The sequence below is a fragment of the Lissotriton helveticus genome, chromosome 2_1 (genome assembly GCF_964261635.1).
Source record: "Lissotriton helveticus chromosome 2_1, aLisHel1.1, whole genome shotgun sequence".
NCBI lineage: Eukaryota > Metazoa > Chordata > Amphibia > Caudata > Salamandridae > Lissotriton > Lissotriton helveticus.
Window position 1 is genome coordinate 1,570,116,668 of NC_136059.1, and position 25,030 is coordinate 1,570,141,697.

The window sequence follows — 25,030 nt, forward strand, 5'->3', positions numbered from 1 at the left end:
TGTGAGAACAGATAATGCTGTACCTTCACGTTCAGTAACGAAAAGTGTAAAAGGCTTACTGTAGTTCGGTGTTGCTAGAACTGGAGCTTGACATAGGGCTTTCTTTAACTCATTGAAACTAAGTGTATGTTCAGATGTCCAAGGGAGAACAGTCGATACGGCTGCCTCCTGTGTCGTTAACTGTATCAGTGGTTTGGCTAGAAATGCATACTGAGGAATCCATTGTCTGCAATAAGAAGTAAGGCCGATAAAGGCACGTACCTCCTTCTGGGTCTTGGGCTGAGGAAGACTCGCTATTAACTGGATACGGTCTGGTGTCAACTGCCTACCCCTCTTGGACAGTAAGTGTCCTAAGTAGACCACTTGCTGGACACAGAATTGAAGCTTAGAAGGGGACACCTTGTGCCCCATCTCGGCTAGGAAATACAAGACTGTGAGGGATGCTCGCTCGCAAGCACGTTCAGAACGGGCTGTGACCAGTAGATCATCGACATACTGGAGCAGGGCAGTGTCAGTTGGCATGTGAATGTTGTCTAGTTGTCTCTTAAGTGCTTGACTGTAAATACTAGGACTTTCTGTGAAACCTTGAGGAGCTCGTGTGAACATATAGCTCCTTCCATTTAAACAAAATCCGAAAAGGAACTGACTGTCTGGATGAATTGGAACACTAAAAAATGCATTCTTGAGGTCGATTACTGTAAAGAACGTGGCTTCGGAATCAATGGCTGTCAATAGGGAAGAGATGTCTGGGACAACTGGGTACTGCGGAATAATACATTTATTAAGTTCTCGTAGGTCGATCACTAATCGATATACTGGGGGTGCATTTGGATCAGTACGTTTCATGACTGGAATGATCGGAGAATTACATACATTGGAGTCAGTTTCTACAGCCACTCCTTGAGCCATGAGCTCGTCAATAATTTTGGATAAGGCTGCTACAGCCTCGGGTGGCAATCTGTACTGTCTGATTCGTGGTAACACTACACCTGGCTTGAGAGTCACACGATAGGGTGTGATTTGCATATAACCTACATCAGTTGGACCTTGCGCCCATAAATGCTGTGGAACATTAGACAGTCTCGAATCAAAATCTCGTAATACATAGTGACCCTTAAAGTCACGTAGGAACAAACGTATTCCCTCTGGGGAACAGCATATAACTGCACCTAACTCTTTCAGTGTTTTAATGCCTAATAGATTTTCTGGACATGACTTAGTAAGTAACAGATCAGTAGTACGGGACAATGGACCTACTTCTAGAGTAACTGGCTTTGAAATCTCATTCATAATAGGTTTTCCTGAAAATCCAAGGGAAACATTTCTTGAGCCTGAGGGCGGAGCCCCTGGAACTTCGGCATGACTAATTGTGGTCCTACTTGCCCCTGTATCAATCAAAAACTTTCTGTCTTTCCCTAATACTTGACTGTGTACATAGGGACCTTCTTGATCTACAGGTATCTCGATGAGAGGCAAGCCTACCTCCCTCTCTAGGCTGTTTCATGAATACTGCTGGTACTCTGGATACTCAGACTGTGCATACTGGTACATCTGCGATGTAACATGCTGTGTTGCAGCAATAGGCTGCGGTGCGGTAACTGTCTGTTGTGCATTCTGTGGCTGAGGAGTCTGTGAAACTTGCTCTTGTCTAGGCGGACGTGGTCTTTCTTTAGTCTTACCAGTAGCTATGTTGTGTTTCAGAACTGCACACTCATTTATGAAATGACCTGGCTGTTTACAATAATTGCAGTTCCCTTTAACGGGAGCTGCAGGATGACTGGCTTGATTCGGACCCCTCTTCTGACTGTCTTGAGGAACAGATTGTGCAACTAGTACTTTCATTTTCGTGTCTTTCATACGTTTTCTCTCGTGTTCTTGCTCTTCCCTGATTCTATTCTGGTGGTACTGGAGCATCTGGAGCATCTGGGACGGAGTATTAGCTTGCCAGGTGCTTTCAACTTTCAAAACTCGATTTTTAACTTGTGGACTTGAATTCTCGACTAATTTAGTAACAAAAAGGTGAGGGTATGACTCACTACTTGTCTTGAGGCCACTGTTGATACTAAAACATTTTTCAAACCTAGAATAAAAATCACTAATATCCTCGTCTTGCTTCTGTTTACAGGCTGAGATTGCATCCCAGTCTTCTTTTCTAGTTGTCAATAATCTGGGTAGAACTTGAATCAATAATTCTGGTAATTCTTTACATTTCTCTCCTAGACCAGTACCTGGTACTCGTGCCTTGTCTTCAGCTTCTAGAACTGCCCAATCGATCTTTTTCTCTCCTACCTCCCATTCTTTTTCCTTTAGCTTTTCATACACCCCTGCGGGCAACAGGACCTTTAACATTTTAATGATATCTGGGTATGTGTATTCTCCCATACGGAGCATGTCTTTTAATTCTCTATGGAACCCTGCTGGATCTTTGTCATGACAGGGAATTAATTTCTTCATTTCGAGGAGTTCCATCTTTGTAATCGGGGTGTAAACAAACACTCGTTGCATTTCACCGTCCTCTGTCTTAACTGGATGCACTTCTCGTAACGGGTTCTGTCTTTCCATGTAAAATGGTTTACTTTCTGGGGGTGAGACATGAACAAAATGCGGGTTCAGAAACGTTCTATATTTGTGGCGCTGTTCTAGAATGACACTAATTAAATCGGTACCTAAACCTTTCCATCTATACTGGAGTAACTCGTTCAGGATATCGTGTAACGGGCCTGGATCAGAGTGCTGACCCTCATACAAAGTAATGAGGTGCTGAATCATATACATACCCGCCAGTCGTTGCTCGGCTGGGGGCAATTTCAGAAACATTTGTGCCACTATTTCGTCTGGAAAAGTGGTAGAATCAGTAATCCATCGGACTGCTGATCGGGCTAGTTCTTGTTCATGCATGGTACTTAACTCACTGTAACCGATTCGTGATTTCAGAATGTGATCGGTAGCTTGGAATACTTGTTCTAGGGAACCTTGTTCTGGTGCTGAATGATGGAAAATTGACTTGTGTTCTAGGCGTAAATGGCGATCTGGAAATCTAGATTTTCCTACATACGCTATCCTGGCGGTATTCTCGTCGTCTTCCTCTTCAGGATCAGAGTTACTTTCTTTCTCGCTTACTTGTGCTGCTTTACGTTGTTCGTGTATCTTTATTATTTCTCTACGGATTTTCTTGTACATACTCTCCATGGCACTAATGGTATTGTGCTTACCCTCGGCTATATTATCACTCCACTTTGTCAGGGTTTTCATTTCGGCCGGATCTTTAGACGGGTAATCTTGTTCTCTTATTAGACAGTTAATTAAAAACTTTAATATCATACGCTGGATCTCAGCTTTCCTTTGAGACATGGCATCACTAATACTTTCTGGATCATCCCCTGTACGGATGAAACGATATATTCTGTCTAGATCTTCTTTCATATTGGGTAGGGTGACTAGATACTCGGTCACCCTCCTTACGCGTACTGAATATAAAACCATATTATTCTCGCCTGGGACTGGGTCATAGGCACATTCGCCAAGGGCTTGCCTGATTTCTGCGACAGACTTATTACTCTTGGGAGTACGCTGTGATGCTTGAGCATGTAATTCGAGTGCTGATAAACGCTTGCGTGGCGGCGGGGTTTGAGGAGGACCTCCTCCTGCGGCCCCTAGACTAGAATCGTCAACTGATATTCTTCGTGGCGGAGCGGGAAATTGAAATGCTGGCTGGACCGGGGGTACCGTAGCAGGTACTGCATGGGGTGCCCCGGTGTCTGGAGGAGCAGGATGTGCCTGATTTACTGGGACTGGCGGAGCGCGAACAGGATTTGCATATTCAGGGACTGTGTCGTCCAGATAGGACGAAATAAAAATATCAGCTGCGGTCGGTTTGTGACGTAGCTTGGTCGGAACTAGTGGTGGCGGGAAATTACTGGATGCCTCTGGGGTCGCTTTTGGCAAGCCCTCGGCAAGAAGAGGGTACATACCCTTAATAAGGGCATTCCTCTGTCTGTCTCTCTGTTCAGTTTTGACTTGTTCACCTATCTCGATTAATTCTTTTTCTTGGGCTCGCTCTAAGGATTCTCTACTTAATTCTGACTTTCTGATTTCTTTTTCAGTTCTTTTATGAGCTTCTTTACGCCATAACTCGATGGCATCTTTCTGTGACTGTCTGGCTTTCTTTTTCCATAATGCTTCTTCTACTCGCATGATGCATTCGGCATCCCATGTACCCGATACGGGCCATCTATACTTTTCTTCTAACTGTTTGGTATACTCTACCCATAAATCTAGATACAATATGGCGCTTATGCCATGTTTCTGATACATAAAGTGACCTGGACTGTCCCTGGGCGGGACGGGAACTGCTGCTTCCAGCAGACCCTTTCTAGTTTTTAACTGACGTAACTTGGAAAATATGGGCATGACTGAACTGTAATCTAGACACAATACAATACACAATGAACACGATACTTATCCCCCATTCATACCACGACATTAAAATACATGAAAAACATTTAAAATAATCAGTTCGAACAGAATACTACCTGGAAATATTGAGAACAGACACATAAATTTTCTCGAGAACAGAAACTGACTAGAACAGAAACTAGATGCACTGCTGAAACAGTACGAAACTTACCGGTCTCATAAAGAGACACGTCAGGACCCGCATCCACCGAAGTGGACACTTCGTTTGTGGGACTGTGTACCACCAACCCACAGACCAGAGTCACTTAAATTGACCCTGTCTAGATACTACCCCAGTAACGGTACTCACCGGGCAGCAAGAACGGAAGGCCTCAGACTGGACTGGACTGCTACGACGACGGACGACGAACTTCGGACTTCGGACTTCAGTTACGGGTGGACCTCCGGATACCTCGGACCTTGGACTCTTGGCTTGGGCTCTGGTCGGGACTCGCCGCGTTCCTCCACCGTCTCGTCTGGATGCTGGACCGCCTCCTCCGTCTCCTCCGTGGGCCTGAGGGATACTTGAGCAGAAATATCTGCCACTGCGCAGAAGAGTTCCGTCACGACTGCAGAGGGTCAGGGGGTCGGCGTGGCTTCACCGACGCGTGGGGAAAGGGCAAGTCCCTATTCGGGCGCCATTATGTGGTAAATAAATAAATAATACCCTATTTTTGACTAGACATATATCATAACAGATAGCTCAATAAATAAGAGTCAAGATTCGAGGTAGTAGGAGTTTTGCAGGTTTAATACAGCATAAGGACAGGAACAGGACAACCTGCGTAGGAATAGGATGACAGGGCCCAGCAGCTGCTGGGGCTCGGTCTGGGATGAGCGCGCTGACTTTTAATAACAATACATGAGCATATATACATAACGCAAACACATAGCATTACATTGCAGTAGGCGTAGCAGTGGGCGGAGCAGAAGGTGTGACGCGTAGCAGTCGCGAAAGATAAGGGTAAAAGTAGGTGTAACTGGGCGTATACATAGACATGTGATGCAAACGTAACAGGATATGTCATGAATGGGGCGGAAACCATGGAGGGGGCTACCTAAGGAGCCGGGACCTCTAACCTGATGGTGCGCGCAAACTGGCAATGACGTATCACTAGGAGAAGCTGGGGGCTATGAACTCTGTGCTAGGAGCAGAGACTGAAGTCTGGAGGGTCGGGGCGACATGTACCTAAACAGTATCTAGTATCTGATGTTTAGAGAACATGTTGATATAAACTATAAGTCAGGAGAGGAAAGGCTAACTTGAATCTAAGACTGGACCATGCATTATTCTACATGTAGTGCGTGATGAAGAATATTATATGACCATTAAATACAGTATTTCTCTAACGTGGAGACGTGAAGGCTAGACAATGACGGAAACTATTGATGCGATTCAGTAGTTTAGGAATGCAGGGAAGGAGGGCTGAACTGATAACTGGAATCATAACATAGTCTTGGCAGACTCAGAGGCAGAGCCAGGCTGGACCGGGCACTGCGAGGCAGGAAGTAAGTGAAGGGTCGAGGATACAGGTGGGGGCTGTATCGCTCCTCAGCGAGGCTTCAGGAGACAGGAGCTGAATCTGGTGTCCGGGCCCTTTTGAGGCCTAGAAACGGGGACTTTCAATAGAATAACGTGCACACTGAGAAACGTGGCAACATAACTTTACATAGGCCTGATATTCGTAGTATTCACGAGAACTGGAAACTGGCATACTAGAGGTGGACACAACTGTAATTGCGTCATTAACCAGACATGGGGAATGCATATGCATATTTAATCATGCACACATAACATATGATGGATGACACGTAGGGACACAGAACATGGCAAAATTTACTTTTCCACACTTAGCCGCCCCTATATTTTTGTATTCTGTACTTTGCCTCTGTGCCATTAGTGCCAGTCTGCCCTCTGTGCCACTCTTTTTTGTGCCTTTCTGCCCTCTGTCCCACTCGTTTTTGTGCCCTTTTGCCCTCTGTCCCACTCGTTTTTGTGCCCTTCTGCCCTCTTCTGCCATCTGTCCCACTCGTTTTTGTGCCCTTCTGCCCTCTGTCCCACTCGTTTTTGTGCCCTTCTGCGCCCTTCTGCCATCTGTCCCACTCATTTTTGAGCCCTTCTGCCCTCTGTCCCACTCGTTTTGTGCCTTTCTGCCCTACTCGTTTTTGTGCCCTTGTGCCGTCTGTCCTACTCGTTTTTGTGCCCTTCTGCCCTCTGTCCTACTCGTTTTTGTGCCCGTCTGCCCTCTGTCCTACTTGTTTTTGTGCCCTTCTGCCCTCTGTCCCACTCGTTTTTGTGCCCTTCTGCCCTCTGTCCTACTCGTTTTTGTGCCCTTCTGCCCTCTGTCCTACTTGTTTTTTTCCTTGTTTTATATGCCCCTTTTGCCTTCTGTTCCGTTCGTTTCCCCAGCCGCTGTGCCCCCTGCGGTCCCGCCCTCCTGACTGCCCACTGTGGCCTTTTGTTTAAATATTGCTGTTAATCGGAGCACCTTCACGGGCTCCGATTGACATCAATACTTAAACAAAAGGCCACAGTCTACCCCGCGCTTTACTAACAAAAGCCTAGAGACAGTTTCCAAACACAGCGTGTGCTAATGTACTCGCTGTGTTTGGAAAGTGTCTACGCTTTTGTTAGTAAAGCGCGGGGTAGACTGTGGCCTTTTGTTTAAGTATTGATGTTAATCAGAGCCCGTGAAGGGGCTCCGATTAACAGCAATATTTAAACAAAAGGCCACAGTCTACCCCGCGCTCCCACATAGCCACCAGCCCCCCCGCCTCCTTACCTACACTCGTCATGTTCCCACCGCTCGCTTCTTCAAAGCGGCCGGCGGCGACTCTCACGCATGACGTCCTGTGTGCGCGCTCCTAGCGAGTCGGTGCGCAGGGATGTAGGTACGCGCGCGCCCTAGAGGGAACGGTGCTCATAACCATCGTCCAAGATCTGAGATGGCAAAAGAGACTGCACCTGACTAGCTGGTGTCAAATGAATTTTTGTAATTTTACGTTTTTCCTTCCTCGTCGACTGTGGTTGAGGATTTCTTCTTGGTCAGATCTTGTATTGCCATCGTAATCACCTTCGTCGAGGAAGGCAGCTTCTCTTGGTCTGTTGACGAAAAACTGTCGGGGACAGGATGTTCGTCGACGGTAATACCGATGACACTTCCGCCGTCGACTAGGGTCCTCCCGTGGACGTAGTCGTCGATGAATTATCCGTCAACAGGAGCTGTATCGTCGATAGGTGGGTCGTAGTCGGGAATTGACCCCTCGATGACGATGAAGACTTCGAAGACACAATTTGCTTCGTCGACGATAAAGGGACATTACCAATCGACTATGCAGTCGTCGACGAAGAAATAGATGCCGCAGATCCAGTAACGGAGACAACTGTAGACAATGTCGTTCTGACCAGAATCGTCTCAGGAGAGGATTTTCTCGTCGACAGTGGTGTCGTCGACAAGCTTCTCATTGGCGGAGCTGAAGTTGGCTTTTTGAAGGTATGCTTCAGTTTTTTAAGTGGAGTTCAAGGTTCTGAAGCTTTTTTTTTGATAGATAAAGCCTTCTTTTCTTCGTGGGAAGCTTTGCTGACAGATCCAGCCTGCTTCTGAGTGGAATTAAATAACTATTTTGACGCTTTTTAAGAGGCTGTAACGACGGGTCATATAAAGGTCGTTTTTGAGGAAGATTTGGAAGAAGTATCACTCTCCTCATCAGAGACCACCATGTCCCTGTTTACCTCGGAAGCCACAAAAGAAGCCTTCCTTCAGATCCTTAAGAGTCTTTGTACAAAAAGAACAAGTTACTTACCTTCGGTAACGCTTTTTCTGGTGGATACAGTATCTGCCTGTGGATTCCTCACCTTGTGAATATCCCCCTGCGTCAGCAACGTTCGGAAAATTCTTTTGTAGCACGCCGGCGTGGACGACGTCACAGGAGCACGGCATCGCGCGCGACTCCGACTGATGTCACTGACTCCTTATTAGGCCTACGTCGGCGTAATGACATCAGTTCCGCCCTTTTTTTCCCGTGTCTTCGAGGCACCCGGACGGACCAATGATAGTAGACATATACATATACAATGTACACAGTACATAATTTCCAAAAATACACACATACTGTGCAGATATTGCATGAAAAACACCATATATAACATATATATATATATATATATATATATATAATAACACATCAATGCATTTAAACATTGTCAAACTCAGATATAGAAGAGTGGACAACGGGGAGGCGGGTCGGCATGTGAGGAATCCACAGGCAGATACTGTATCCACCAGAAAAAGCGTTACCGAAGGTGCGTAACTTGTTCTTCTGATGGATACATCTGCCAGTGGATTCCTCACCTTGTGAATAGGATCCCACAGCAGTCCCCGCTCCCGGAGGAGGGTGTCCACTCTTCTATACCAGAAAATCTTGAAGGACAGAGCGCGCAAAATGGCCATCCCTCCTCACCTCGCTATCCAAGCAGTAATGCTTTGCAAAAGTGTGGAGGGAGGCCCATGTCGCTGCTCTACAAATGTCCTCTTTAGGTACACTTCTAGACAAAGCAGATGTTGATGACTTTGCTCTAGTAAAAATGAGCCCTTATACCCTCTGGAGGTTCCTTACCAGCCAGGGCATAGCAGATTTTGATGCATAGTTTGATCCATCTTGAGAGTGTGCACTTGTGCACAGCTCTTCCTTTTTTACAGCCAGTAAATCCAACAAAGAGCTGGTCATCCACTCGATAGTCTTTTGTCCTATCAAGATAAAAGCTCACTGCCCTTTTGAGGTCCAGACGGTGAAGTCGCTCCTCTTCCTTGACAGGGTGAGGGGGAGGATAGAAGGTAGGAAGGGTAATGGACTGTCCTAGATGGAAAAGCAGCCCTGGTCCTAAGAACCATTCGTTCAGCATGAATGGTCAAGAACGGGGGCTTCGTACTAAGAGCTTGAAGCTCACTTACCCTCCTTGCCGAGGTAACAACAGTCTTAAAAGACAAAAGTCTCAAAGGACACCTGTGTAGAGGTTCAAACGGAGAACCCATTAAATATGTAAGAACCAAGCTCAAGTCCCATTGAGGTACAATAAAGGGAGTAGAAGGAAACGTATTTGTTAAACCCTTTAAAAATCTCAATACAACAGGAGATTTAAACAAAGATGGTTGATCTGGTAAACAGATAAAAGTCGATAAAGCTGATAAATATCCCCTTACCGTAGTTACAGCAAAACCTTGCAGCGCCAATGAAAGAGCAAATTGAAGTATTTCTGACAAACGAGTTCTCAAAGGATCAACAGAATTCTCCCCACACCAGGACACAAATTTAGACCACCTATAAGAATAGATGGACTTGGTGGAGTCACGCCTCGCCAATAGAATGACATCCACCACATCATGTGGGAGAGAAAAGGAATTCAGGTTGCCCCGTTCAATCTCCAGGCATGAAGGTGTAAGGTCTGGAGGTGGGGTGTAGAACCTGCCCCTGCGACTGCGAGAGGAGGTCTGCCCTGAGAGGGAGATGGAGCGGAGGGCACGAGGAGAGGTGGAGAAGATCTGTGTACCACACCCTTCTTGGCCAATCCGGGGCGATCAATATAACTCGGGCCCGGTCTTGACGTATCTTCCTCAGAACCAGAGGAATCAAGGGTATGGGAGGAAATGCGTAAAGGAGTCGCGAGCCCCAACTCAACTGAAACAAATCCCCCAATGCTCCTTGCATCGGATACTGGAGACTGCAGAATGACGGGCAGTGAGCATTCTTGTGAGTGGCAAACAGGTCCACCTGAGGAGATCCCCATGTCCGAAAGACATGACGAACTACCTCTGGATGAAGCCTCCACTCATGATCGGCTGAGAACTGCCGACAGACTGTCTGCACGAACGTTCAGTACTCCGGCCAGATGATTTGCCACCAGACAAATTTGATGTTCCTGAACCCAGGACCAGAGACGCAGAGCCTCTATGCAGAGACACTGCGACCCCACCCCTCCCTGTTTGTTGATATACCACATCACGGTGGTGTTGTCCGCCAGGACCAGAACCGACCGACCGCGAAGGGAAGGGAGGAAGGCCTTGAGTGCCAGACGTATTGCCCGCAATTCCAAAAGGTTGATGTGAAGAAACCTTTCTTCTAGAGACCAAAGACCCTTGACCTCCAGATTCCCCAGATGAACACCCCACCCTAGAGGGGATGCATCCGTTATCACTGTGGCCACCGAGGGAGGAGTTTGAAAAGGCTTTCCTTGAGGCAGATTGCCGTCCACTCCCCACTGGAGATCCTCACTGACTCCCCGAGATCCCCTTGGTGTGGATACCACTGTCTGCGGAGGCACCACTGGAGTGCCCTCATGTGCCAGCATGCATGGTTGACCAACAGAATGCAAGAAGCCATCAGACCGAGCAGACAAAGGACCTTCAGGACTGGAACTACCGCTCCATTGTAAAATAAAGGAATCATTTCCTGTATGTCGTGAATCCTTTGAGGTGGAGGGAATGCACGACATACAGTTGTGTCCAGTACCGCACCTATGAACAGGTTGCGCTGGGAGGGCACCAGGTAAGATTTGGGTACATTTATCGAAAAACCCAACCTGTGCAACAACTGAGTTGTCTCTTGCAGATGATGGAGCACTATCTCTGGAGATTCTGCTTTGATCAGCCAATCGTCCAGATAAGGGAATACTGGAATCCCTGCCCTTCTGAGATGTGCAGCCACCACAGCCATCACCTTGGTGAAGACTCGAGGTGCAGTAGTAAGATCAAACGGTAGAACCGCAAACTGGTAGTGTTGCGATCCCACCGTGAAGCGGAGATACTTTCTGTGCGACTTCAGAATGGGTATATGGAAATAAGCATCCTGTAAGTCGATTGACACCATCCACTCTTCTTCCATCAGCGCTTGAAGAACCTGCGCAAGAGTGAGCATCTTGAACTTCTCCTGCTTTAGGTAAAAGTTCAAGATCCTGAGATCCAGGATTGGACGAAGTCTGCCATCCTTTTTGGGAATCAGGAAATACCGGGAGTAGCATCCCTGACCTCTTTCCTGCTCCGGAACCACCTCTATCGCACCCTTTTTGAACAATGTTTGTACTTCTTCCTGTAGGAGCAACAGGTGGTCCTCCGAGCAAAAACCTTGGCAAGAAGGGTAATTTGGGGGAAATTCCAGAAAGGGAGTAGCATACCCATTCTCTACGAAATTTTGAACCCAAAGATCTGATGTAACCGATTCCCAATCCTGTAGAAAATAAGTAAGCCGACCCCCCACAGGACCCGCATGATCCGGAATGGTGGATCTAGGGCTGCTTTGCTGTTGTAGGCGGGGGGTGGGTAGAAGAAGAGGAAGTGGAGGAGGAGGAGGCTTGACGTCCACTAGAACAACCCCTTTGTCTGCCTCTGTAGGACCTGTACAAAGGATTTTGCTGCTGCTGTGTCTGCTTATAGGTACGAAAATTTGACCTTCCAAAACCCTTGTATCTTTTGGCAACAGAGCCTCTAGTTTGCAAACCCAAAGATCCTGCCGTTGCTCTGCTATCCTTAAACCTTTCCAAAGCAGCATCAGCTTTCTTTCCGAAAAGGCCTGTGCCATCAAAAGGCAAATCCATCAGAGCAGCCCGAACATCTGCAGAAAACTCAGAAGTCTTTAGCCAAGCAGCTCTTCTGGTGGCGATCGAAGACCCCATGATCCTAGCCACTGAATCTGCTATGTCCATACCACTTTGTTTGACCTGCCGAGCTGCAGCCTGCGTGTCAGCTATCACTTCATTAAAGTTCTTTCTATCCTCCTCAGGAAGCTTAGGAGATAGCTCTTTCACTGTATCCATCAAAGCATGGATATATCTGCCTAGCAAACAAGTAGCATTTGTCGATTTTAGGGCCATACTGCCTGACGAAAACACTTTTTTCACATTTTGATCCTGCTTCTCAGAGTCTTTATCTCCAGGAACCTGGGGAAAAGCCCCTGCAGATCTTTTCGAGCAAGCAGCCTGAACCACCAAACTCTCTGGCAAAGGATGAGAGGCTAAGAATTCAGGATCTCCAGGCGCCACTCTGTAGCGCCTTGCCCATGACTTTGAAACCGCAGGAGCAGTAAGAGGTTTACTCCATACCTCCAATATGGGATCAGTAAGAGCCTCCGTAAATGGAAGAAGTGGCTCAACCACAGAAGATGGAGAATGGAGAACTTCAGTAAGAATGTTCGACTTGTACTCCACAGATGGCAAAGTCAAATTTAAGAGCTCTGCAGCCTTCTTAATTACCACATGGTAAGGCGCCACATCCTTAGAAGGAGCATCAGATACTGTGGGCAACCCCCATTCTGGTGAAAATTCTAGATCACTTGCATTATGCAACTCTTCAAAATAATACTCCTGATTCTGAAGCTCGCCCTCTTCAATTTCAGCTTATCCATAATTTCTCTCCTCCAAAAGGCGATGCGCTCTACGCCTCGACCACTCCATTCGAAACGACGTCGTCGGATCCGGTAACGACTCCGATGGAGTCGGAGCTGGAGCCGCCTTCGAATGTGAAGCTGGTACCGGCGTCAAACCTCGATTTGGATCTCGAGGTCGCTCCGGAGCCCGTGAAGTCGTGCACGGAGTCGATGACCTCGGAGGCGCCGATAGAAGCCATGGTGGATTCGGCGTCGGCATAAACGGCAGGAAAGGAGCCGGAGCATAAGCCTGCAGCACCCCCAGATTATGAGATAATGGACCCATGGGACCAGCCAGCGCACCAGAGGGGTACATTGCTCTCGCATATATGCCATACATGGCGTTCAAAAAATGCGAAGGGTCCTGACCAGGAAATTGAGGGTACGAACCCACCGGCTGCTCCTGAGGAGGCTGCACCGGATTTTATTTATTTATTTATTAACTTTGTAAAGCGCTACAGCTACCCATACGGGTTTCCCGGCGCTGATTGTCAAAAGTAACCTGACACCCAATCTACTGATTAAAGAGTCAAGTTTTGACAGCTCTTCCAAAACAAGCATAGTTGACCTCCGTGCGAGCAGCCAGAGGGAGGGAGTTCTGGGTCCCAAGTTGGCAAACGCACTGCTCCCCATTCTGGACAGCCTATACTTGGGGGAGACAGAATAAATATTGAGAGGAGGAATGGAGCGAGCGGGAAGGAGAATAGGGCTTGACAAGCGACTGAAGATAAAGGGGAGCCACACCCATTTTAATCTTGTGCATATAGCATAGCGCCTTGAAATTTACACTGCTTTCTATGCGGAGCCAATGAAGTTCCCTCAGGCGCTCTGTGATGTGGTCTGATTTACGACAACCACAAAGGAGCCGAGCAGCGGCATTTTGGACTAATTGGAGACGGCGTGTGACCACCTTGGTGGACCCCAGATAGAGCACGTTGCCATAGTCCAATCTGGAGGTCACCAAGGCGTCAAGCACGGATCTCTGAGTATCCGAAGGAAGCATCCAGAAGATTTTTCCAAGCCAACGCAAGATGGTGAAGCAGGTGGCTGACACTCTGTTGGCTTGGTCCCTCATAGATAACCCTCTATCGATAATCACTCCAAGGTTGCGCACATGCGCAGACGAAACCGGCAGTGCACCCATAGCTGAAGGCCAGTGACTCGGGCTCCAGAGATCAGGTTTGTTGCCCAGAACCAAAACCTCCGTCTTCCCACCATTTAATTTAAGCAAATTGCTGTTCATCCAGTTAGCTATATCACTAAGTCCGATTTCCAAAGGAGATGGCATGGTGGGGTCAGCTTGGGATAAAGAAAGAACAATTTGTGAATAATCAGCATAGGTAAATAAATTAAGGCCGGACCTTTGAGCAATATAAGCCAGAGGAGTGACATAAAGATTAAACAAAAGAGGACTCAGGATAGAACCCTGGGGTACACCGTGTGGGGACAGGTAAACTTTAGAAGTGGAAAGATGGGAAAAGATTTGAAAGGTCCGGTCCTTCAAGAAGGACGAGAGCCAATCTAGAGCCTTGCCACCAATACCATTGGATTCCTCCTGTACCTCTTGTTCCTCGGGATGATGTACCGGAGTCGTCGAACCCTGAGGAACTTCTTCTCCTTCATGCTCCGAAGACTGATACGGATGCGGAGACGGATTCGATTCCGGAGCCGGAGTAGGCTCCCGAGATTGTAAAGGCGTGGCCGCCGGAGTAGGCTCCCGAGATTGTAAAGGCGTGGCCTCACCTTCAGGATTGCAGACTGGAGAGGGAGATATCATGCCCTTACAATGTTTTCGTGAAGATGACTTCTTTTTCGAGTCTGACTCCCTGCTGGAATGATGTCTCGAACTGTGCTTCTTTCTCCTATGTTTCTTTTTTGATGAACCAGAAGCATGACCCGAAGCCGACTTTGAAGCCGACCTCGACTTTGACCTTGAGCGTCTCGATCTTGACCTCGAAGCTCTCTCGGTATCCTTACCCTTCAATTTGGCAACAAGCAGTTTTGCCTCTCGTTCCCGAAGAGCCTTTGGGTTCATTTTCAAACAGGATCGACAACCCTGGACGTCGTGATCCAGACACCATAGACAGTCACCATGAGGATCGGTAATGGACATCATCCTTCCACATGTATCGCATGGTTTAAATCCTGCCTTCCTCGATGACATCTCGACAGAAGACCGCAACACCAAACAGATACAGAAACCCACAAAAGTAACAAAGTTACTATCCGTACAATAGAAGATCCCAAGAAACCGTTAGCACCGACGACGCGGAAAAAAGGGAACTGATGTCATCACGCCGACGTAGGCCTAATAAGGAGTCAGTGACGTCAGTCGGAGTCGCGCACAATGCCGTGCTCCTGTGACGTCATCCACGCCGGCGTGCTACAAAAGAATTTTCCGAACGTTGCTGACGCAGGGGGATATTCACAAGGGGAGGAATCCACTGGCAGATGTATCCATCAGAAGTCTGACATACCTTGCACTCCTTCGGTTTGTGGTCAGGGTACAAACAGTATACGCAGTCCGTGTGCTTATCATCAATATGCTGTCTTTTCTTCCTGCAAGTACCATAGGCTCTGAACAGACCTTTTTTAGGTGTCTCTGCGGGGAAAACGTCAGTTTGAATCCACAAAAAAACAAAAAAAAAAAACAGATCCACTGAGTTGGTAGTATGGCTGAAAGGGTGAAAAATGCTCCAAATTAGAGAAGTAGGAGATATCTGAATAGAGCTCATATGAGACTCCCTTAGCACGACGTGCGGTAGAAATTCTGAGGAACTGGAGCTTCTCTCAGAAAGGTTCTACAGTGTGGTCTCAACTGATTGGCTAGTTCTAAGTTTGGTCTTTTTTTTACTAAAGGACAGGGATATGTTATAAAAAAAAAATGAAAGGCCTAGGGCCTTATGTTCTATGTCTAATGGGACAATTCTTTTAATAATACCGGGGGACTCCCATCTCGACGACGGGGAATGATTCAAGTATGTGAATCTAGGAAAGTTCCAATACTGGAGTAACTACTAGTTATTAGAAATTGGTTAGACAAGGATATGGCTAATTTATCTAAGAAAGTCCATACGATTCTCCGACAAGATACATCGGCTTCTGTTCTGATCAAGAATTCTTAAAACCCTGCTTTATGTCCCATAACGGTGTATGGAAAAGTAATAGACTATATGAAACATTATCTTTAAAATTTCAGTTGTCTAAAGCCCTCGGATCCAGCGATAAAGCTTTTAATGGCTCAGTCAGCTGACAGGTGCCTGGTTCTCTGTATAAAGTTAATCTGCACCAAATTTCAAGACCAAGCCTGCCAAAAATAAGATATAGTCCTTTTAATAAACTATAATCCGTTATGAAAAAATGGGGCTTAAAGCACAAAAACCTAAGAGCAAAACGAATCAGACAAACTGAAAAATATGGTTTATTAAGTTAGAATAAACGGTCCTTCAAGAAAAAAAAACACTCATGCGTAGCATCTGGACTTTTGCATAACAGTTTAACATTTTGTCAGTGTGTACTAAAAAGAAAAAGCTATGTCACGATATTGCAAATAAAACTAAAAAATCCATCTACTGTGTGGAGAAATTACTATTTATGTAATAAAGGTATTCATTAACAGTATCAAATTGCGTTCTATTTTTTTTTTATTTTTTTTTTTACCTTAAGCCATTTGTCGACACACTTGGCATGGAACTCGTGGTTGCAGGGAAGGACTCGAAGTAGTTGCCTCGACTCAAAATCACACATACACACAACGCATCTAAAATTAAACAGCACATATTCAGCCAAGGAGAATGATGACAATGTACAATTAACTCTTAACTGCAGTTTACAAATTCTTCAAACTGCTCAAAGTTAACTTCAGCAGTCAACTTAACAGGGAATGTTACCATCAGTAAAGCACTCTCCTCCAGTATCTTCTGAAAGGTTTAAACCTGCAACTGAGTACAGAGATCCACATTACCTTACCTTAGTACCACTCGCAAGACTTGTACCACAAACAAAGCTGTCTGCCCAAACAGCTGTGGGATACTGCTTACAAGTCTCAGCTGAATCAAAGGAGAGCCACTGGTTAGTCACTAAGATGAGGGGTGAACTGGCAATGAAAATGCGTGGTCCCAGGGGGCTATAGAGGCCCACAAAATTCCAAAAAGCAGAATGTGACTGGACAAGTAAAAGGTAAGTAGTATGAAGACTCACCCAATCAAATCGAACAGTCATATTTAATTGTCCATCACACTCCTCTACCACTGTAACAGAATAGAGTAATGGCACTCCTTTACCACTCCTCCATGCCACTACCTTTAGATGTGTTTCAGGAATTAAGATGGCCAGTGATCTCAGATGACTTGTATCACAAATCACAAATCTGGATCTCTCCAGTCAAGCATACTGTATTCCTGTTAAACTGCTCCATTAGCCATCTCTTTAATTCCATTATCTCACATCTTTTGTTTGGAGTCAGAACCTTGGCTGTCAGCCTAGAGGTAGTAGGAGAGGAAAGGAGGCCAGAAACACTGGCACAATGCATTGTCTAAGAGATCCCTGCAGAAAAATTCCCCCAAAATACCTCAGGATAAGAAGGCACCTAAGGGGAGATGATAGGAGCCAGCAAACTAGGCAGATTGTCCAACACAACAAAAGAAAATTGCAGTTGACTGTAACCCTCAGTTAGCATCTTGTTTGTTTGCAGATGCACATGCTATGCCATCTCCAGCCACTTCATGCTGGGTCCTGAAACATGCAACCTAATGTTTTTCAAGGACTTTATTTTCAGCTCCAGTAATGCCTTGAATGACTTGTCACCTAAAACCTCTTTTTCCTATTATGTTTGTCTGTGCGCAAGAAACCATCCTTTTTTCATTACCTCCAGGAAAACCAGAGAGTCACATGTGACTCTGTAACAGAATTAGCTGAAAACTGATGGTTACAGGTAAGGAAATGTTACTTAATTGTAATCAGAGCTTTTCCTCGTAGGTATTGTCACAGATTCAGAAATATAGAATGTTCTCAACTGTGTGCAGTGACCCAGGAACCCTTTTCCATAAAATATAAAATCAGAATCCATATCTTGAAATCGATGTGAAAAGCTGCAATTTTTCAAAAAGCAGGTTCAACTTTCATTTAAGAAACAGTGCATATTTTTTTGTAAGGTTTTGTCTCCAATAACCAGAATTTAAACAGTGCGAAAGCCAATAATGCGGCATCTAGCAAAACACTGTGCTGAAGAGTTAGTTAGGTTTTCAAACCCCTACATGATGAAGAGAAACATGAAGGGAAAGGGGCCTGTTAGGATAAAAGTGGACAAGATTAAAAAGATACAGTGCTTCTTTAAGAAGCCTGAAGGTTCCACCACCAAGGGTGCACAATACTGGCAGTTTTCATCACAACCGTAGTGCTTTTTGAAGGAGATACGCAGAATTTCAAATATAAATGTCATTTGCTGTTACACTATTTGACTAGGAAAAGGGGGGGGGGTTGTTTATGACTTCACTGAAGATACCTATGATGCAGAACTTAGATTACAAGTAACCTTTATTTCTGCATTGTAAGAACGTGACTGGCAGTCAAACATTAAACAGAATAGCAACTTATCCCAGAACATGCAGTTGTCAATTAACAAAGTAACATTTCTTTCTGAATTGTAAGAACATAACTGATAGTCATAAACATAAAACAGAATAGCAACATGTCCTGAAACTCTCAGTTGTCCAAAAATGACAAAAAGACAGCTTGGCACGGATCACTGACAATCAGAACCTTAGCCTACGAGATTGTTCCCATGAGGAACAGGGTAAAGACTGATTTGTATATGGCTTAGTCCAAACTTAGGTGACACGGTGGGTGAAAAAAGATGGATTGGGATGCAGCCTGAGTGATTGTCAGAGGTTGACATTAATTCAAGCATTCCACACATCACCTTGCTGTTTTTATAAAAGATTGTTCGTAGCAACTTGGCCAACAAAGGTTCTCTTCTACTGGGCAAGTACATAACCGGACTGCAATAGGCATCTTTCGTTGGGCAGAATGAGCTCTACGCTTGATAGGAAGGGGGATTGTTGGCGCACACCCTGGGTTTGAAGGGTACCCATGTAAGCTCCCCATCCCTGGAGGAAGGCATCTGTGACTGGGGTCTGACTTGGTGTGTCCTGATGGAATGATACCTCCGCAATCAGACTGTTCTGCTAAGACCACAATGGGAGAGACTGTCATGCAGCCTGCAATAATGTCAGCTGGTCCTCCGAGCAGCTGGAGAGCTTATTTCACTGGTTTTCCAAGCATTGCTGCAGAGTTTCTTTTCTAGGCCAACAGCCTTGAGAGTATCCAATTCAGTCTTCATCCTGGACATCTCCTTGTCCGCAAGGGCACCAAAAAGGGTGTTACCCAAGAATGGCAGGTTCAGAATTCTGTGTTGCCCTTCTGGCTTCAACCCAGAAAAACCTAGCCAAGATGATCGTCCTGCTCAGATGCCAGATGCATAACTAAGTACAGCTAGATCCAATGCATACATAGCTTTGCTAATTATTTGATCCGAAAGGATAAGTTACTTACCTGTAATCCTATTTCTCTTCCAGGGGTATACTCATCAAAGTCATAAGCACTGAATAGTCCCGCCCACGTGCGGGATCCCGGAGCAATAGCCAATAATATGCATATATCTATAATAAATAAATAAATAAATATATATATATATATATATATATATATATATATATATATATATATATATATATATTTCATTCGAAATATCCTTGTAGCAGAGGGAACACTCTTTGTTGGTGCCCGCGTTGGAGACCGGGAATGTGTCTCAAATATTTCACAAACAAATGATGGCGCGGCACACTTCTTGGGGGTAAAGATGTTATTTATTCACAGATCAATCGCAAAACTCCTACGCGTTTCGAACTAACGCTCTTGGTCACGGCAGTGTTCTACGTTTGTCCTTTCTTACTTACCACTTTTTATACTCTAGCACCTGTATGTTCAACATGGTGCATTATGGGCCTTGTAGTTGATGTTTCAAGTAAACCTTATTGATTTTTAACAAAACTTGTCAGGCTATCGTATTTTATGTGGGGGTTGACAGGACATTTAGTCCTCACTTATGCGTTTGCCTTATAGTAGGCAATTACTGCACTTAAAGACATTCACGAAAATTCCGTGAACGTGTGCCAATGATGCTTTAGCAATATCATCGGTTTTGTGAGTTTTCATTACTAAGTGTCATTAACTGTTTCTAGGGCTGAGTGCCCTTTACCCCCACTAATTCCACTATGCCTGTTCTCATTTATACATTGATTATAGGCCCTATTAACTATATCTATATGACATATCACATCAAATGGTTTCTCGCTGCGAAAATACATTCAATTTACAATTTGTTCAACAGTTCATTGTCCTTTTTGCATTTTTCTCAAAGATGCACATGCATCTCCTCATATATATATATATATATTTATGTATATATATATACCCATATATATAGATAATATGCATATACATATGCAGCCTGAAAAACACCATATTAGGCTCCAAAACTGCCATAATTGCATGTTAAACTTTTACATTTGACCAAATAAAGACATACAAGTCACCATATATGAAATATGTAAAGAAGAAAACTGCCCTGAGTTTCTTTGAAACACACAACCTTTATTTTCAAAGGTAAAACAGGCAGGATCATAGAGGCAGATTTAGCCTCGACAGGCTGCATAGAAAACAATTGGAAAATTGGCGCCGTGCCTTTAAGACCTCCAGGAACCCCCAGGCTCCCATCATGCACCACAGGTGGCAGTTAGGTCAGTTCTTTTGGACGGCGTATAACAGTGTAATCAGAGCATGGGTAACAGGTACATATATAGGTCTGGTATTCGTCCAGGGAGGAGGGAGGGTTGCTTATGACTTTGATGAGTATACCCCTGGAAGAGAACTAGGATTACAGGTAAGTAACTTATCCTTCTCTTCCAGGGAATACTCATCAATAGTCATAAGCACTGAATAGATTAGGAAGCCCATCCCCATACCCTGCGGACGAATACCAGCATATCAAAACATTTTACCAACAGATATTACCCAAACAAATTTCTCAGGGATGCTTTACCAAACTGAGCATCCGCCTGAGTGTTAGAATCAAGGCAGTAATGGCGTGCGAAAGTATGAACCGAACGCCATGTGGCTGCCTTACAGATTTCATGAATCGGTACATTCCTAAGCATTGCTATTGTAGTAGCTTTGCCTCTTGTAGAATGTGCACTCGGCTTGCCCGGGAGCTGCTTTTGTGCCAACTGATAAGATAACATAATGCATGACACTATCAATCAAGAGATGGACCTTTTAGAGGCAGGAAAACCTGTATTCAACAGACCATAATTCACAAACAGTTGGTCAGACTTTCGTACACTCTGTGTTATCAAGATAGAATTTCAATACTCGTTTTAAAACTAAAGAGTGCAAAGCTCTCTCAGCCGGAGTGTCCGGATTGGCAAAAAAAGTGGGAAGAGTGACTGACTGGTTAAAGTGAAAATCCGAGACCACCTTACGGAGGAACCTCGGGTGAGTACGCAACACCACTCTATTCGCATGAAAAACGGGATAAGGCTCTGTAGAGCATAAGGCTTGTATCTCGCTTACCCTGCGAGCAGAAGTGATTGCCACGAGAAAAGCAGTCTTTCATGACAGGTGTTCCAGGGAAGCCTTATGAATGGGTTTGAATGAGGACCCATTAGTTTAGCTAGGACCACATTCAGCTCCCAGGGAGGAGAAGGGGTCCTAACAGGAGGATAGACTTTCTTGAGACCCTCCAGGAAATCCTTAACAACTGGCATTTGAAAGAAAGAAGCCTGAGTAGGAGACTTTCTATATGCTGTTATCGCTGCCAGGTGAACTTTTATGGAGGAATACTGTAAACCTGCTTTGGCCAAAGAGATTAATTATGGCAACAGTACCTGTTCTTGACCTCGAATAGGGGCATGACCTTCAGCAGTACACCACATGAAAAAACGCTTCTACTTAAAAGCATACGACTTTCTCGTAGAAGCTCTCCTAGCCTCTTTTAAAATCTGCATGCTGTCCTATGAGAGGCCTAAATGTTCGTATTGGATGAACTCAGGAGCCATGCTGCTAACCTCAGGGATGGCAGGTTGGGGTGGAACACCTTGCCGCTCGCCCTGGTCAGCAGATCCGGATGACATGGCAGCCTCCTGTGTGGTACTTTGGATAGGTGAAGAAGGTCCGCATACCACCACTGGCGAGGCCAATCTGGAGCAACCAGGATCATGTCTGTCTTAGACTCGTACTGTTTCCTGATCACCAAGGGAATGAGTGGAATCGGTGGAAAGGCGTAGAGTAATGTCTCTGACCAGTCTATCCACAGAGCATTCCCCTTGGACCCTGGTTGCGGGTACCTGGAGGCGAAGACGCAGCATTTTGCAGTTTCGGCGTCCGCAAAGAGATCTATGTCTGGCGTTCCCCAGTTGTGGAAGATGTCTTGTACCACTTCTTGTTTTAGCACCCAGTCCTGTGCTTCTGCGAAAGGCCTGCTTAGGTCGTCCGCTTGAACATTGAGGACGCCCGGCAAGTGAACTGCCGATATTCTCATGTCTCGTGCCAGAAGCCATTTCCAGATTGCCTGTGCTTCCAGCGACAGGGGTCTGGATCTTGTTCCGCCCTGCTTGTTCAGGTAGTACAACGTGTTGTCCGTCTGAACAAGCAGAGAGGTCGATGTTATTGACGGAAAGAATGCTTTGAGAGCTAGATGTACAGCTCTGAGTTCCAGCATGTTCATGTGGTATAGTTGCTCTTTCTCCGACCACATTCCTTGGATCTGTAATGATCCCATATGAGCGCCCCATCCCTGAAGGGACGCATCCGTCACCAGAGTCTGTTGAGGCATGTCCTCTTAAAAAGGGACTCCCACGATGAGATGAATCCGTCGCATCCACCATCTGATGGAGAGTCGGACTGACAGAGGTATTAAAAACCTGTCCTCCCAGCGATTTGAGATTTGGGACCACTGATCCTCCAGAGTCTGCTGCAGAGGTCTCATGTAAAGTCTGGTGTTTGGAACTAGCAAAATACACAAGGCCATAGACCCCAGTAGGGAGGAGATCTGCCTGGCCGTGTGCCGAGGTGTCTTCAAGAGAGTTTGACACTTAAGGAGAATGGATGATAGTCTCTCCTCCTAAGGAAACGCTCTTGCGTTGACTGAGTCCAGAGTTGCGCCTAGTGTATCCTCTGCGTTGGTTTGAGGATAGACTTCTTGAAGTTTACATGCAGACCGAGCCGATGCAACTGGTGAATATAGTGCGCAAGATGTTGTTGCAGAAGGGTGGGCGACACACTCTTGAGAAGCCAGTCGTCTAGGTGAGGATAGACTAATATGTGCTGTTTTCTCAAGAAAGCCGCTACTACTGCCATGCACTTTGAGAAAGTGCGAGGAGCCGACTTCAGCCCGAAGGGCAGGACCTTGAATTGGAAGTGGTATGATTGGATGCGAAACCATAGGAACTTCCGATGCTTTGGAGACATTGGTATGTGGAAATAGGCATCTTGATGATTTATGGAACACATCCAGCCCCCTTGATGTAGAAGCGGTATTATTTGATGTAATGCCAGCATCCTGAACTTTTCTCGTAGAATTAATTTGTTGAGACGTCTGAGATCTAGTATAGGCCTGAACTCGTTGTTTGGACCTTTCTTTGGGACCAAAAAGTATCAGGAGTAGATCCCTTGCCGATGTTGGTGCCATGGGACCTCCTCGATGGCTTTCTTTAGGAGTAGAGCAGACACCTCTTCCCTCAAGAGATTTATACAATGGGTGACAGTCTTTTGAGGAGGAATGGAAGGTGGAGGGGACTTGAACTTGATGGTATACCCATGCTTTACAATATTCAGCACCCGCTTGTCTAGTCTGTTTTGTGCATTTGCTGTTAAGGGGTGAATTTGCTTTGAATGGCAATAGTGAACAAAACGTTTCCACTTTCCCACATAACAAGCTCTAGAAGTGGATCTTCTTGCTTCCTTAAGAATATCCATACACTATTGAGGTAGATTTAAGTATCCAAATTCCAAGACATCAGGAGCCAGATTGCAAGATTGAGAGATCTGGGGTTTGGATGCTGTACTGCTCCCTGGTTTTGGGTTAGAAGATCCTGCCAGTTGGTAAGTACCTGATGTGAGACTACTGAAAGTTCCAGTAGTGTGGTGAACCAAGGTTGTCTAGCCCATGTGAGAGCCTCTAGGATGAGGGTTAGGGAAATCTGCCCAAGTTTGCAAATCATAAATGGAAGCAGTGGGAGAGGTGGAAAAGCATAAGCAAATATCCCTGACCAACTCATCCATAGCGGGCTGCCCCTGGACTGTGGGTGTGGTAACACGGAGGCGAAGTATGGGCATTTGCCGTTTTTTACTGTGGTGAATAAGTCTATGCCTGGGTGACACCATTTTTGAAGAATGGGTGGAGAACATGTGGGTTGAGCGCTCACTCATGGACATGTCTTCTCCTGCTAAGGAGATTCGCAAAGTCGTTGTCAACCCCCATTATGTACTCTGCTACAAGTTGTATGTTGTGTCTGAGAGCATACCTCCAGATGTTCTGGGCTAGGTGAGATAGCGGACGTGACCTGGTTCCCACCTGTTTTTGGAGATAATACATGGTAGTCATGTTGTTTGTTTTGATGAGAACCACTTTGCCAGTGAGGTGAGGAAGGAATGCTTTCAGCACTAGATGAACAACTAGCAGCTGTAGGTGACTGATATGGAGAGGAGTTTGACTGGGTGTCCAGTGGCCCTACACTGTCAACTCTTGTTAATGCGCTCTACAACCAGCAACAGATGTGTCTGTTGTTATGGTCCTCTGCAGAACTGGGTCAAAAAAAGGCTGCCCATTTACAAGGTTGTTGGAGTTTCTCCACTGCAGAAAGAGGCATACCTAATGGCTTATCAGCACTAAATCTTCCCGAGCACTGTCCGCGCGAGTCCACTGATGCGCTAAACATTCTTGCAACCCGCGCATAAGGAGTCTGGAATGAGGAACTATGGCTATTGCATGATGCCATGATTCCAATGAGACGCATAACAGTTCTCACGGTTATACGCAGGCAAGGCTGAATAGATGGAATAAGTGTTTGGAATGATTGAATCCTTGCTGTAATCCGGTGAG

General features: G+C 45.6%; 1 protein-coding gene across 5 annotated transcripts in view; it reads right to left on the reverse strand.

The window, feature by feature from the left end:
- The window catches only part of RNF38 (ring finger protein 38), a 745,333-nt gene that overhangs the window by 15,111 nt on the left and 705,192 nt on the right, over nt 1–25,030 (reverse strand). For all 5 annotated transcript variants that reach the window (XM_078676542.1, XM_078676544.1, XM_078676543.1 and 2 more), the window contains one exon: nt 16,531–16,630. In XM_078676542.1, coding sequence (XP_078532668.1) covers nt 16,531–16,630 — 100 coding nt within the window. The remainder of the gene's footprint in view (nt 1–16,530; nt 16,631–25,030) is intronic.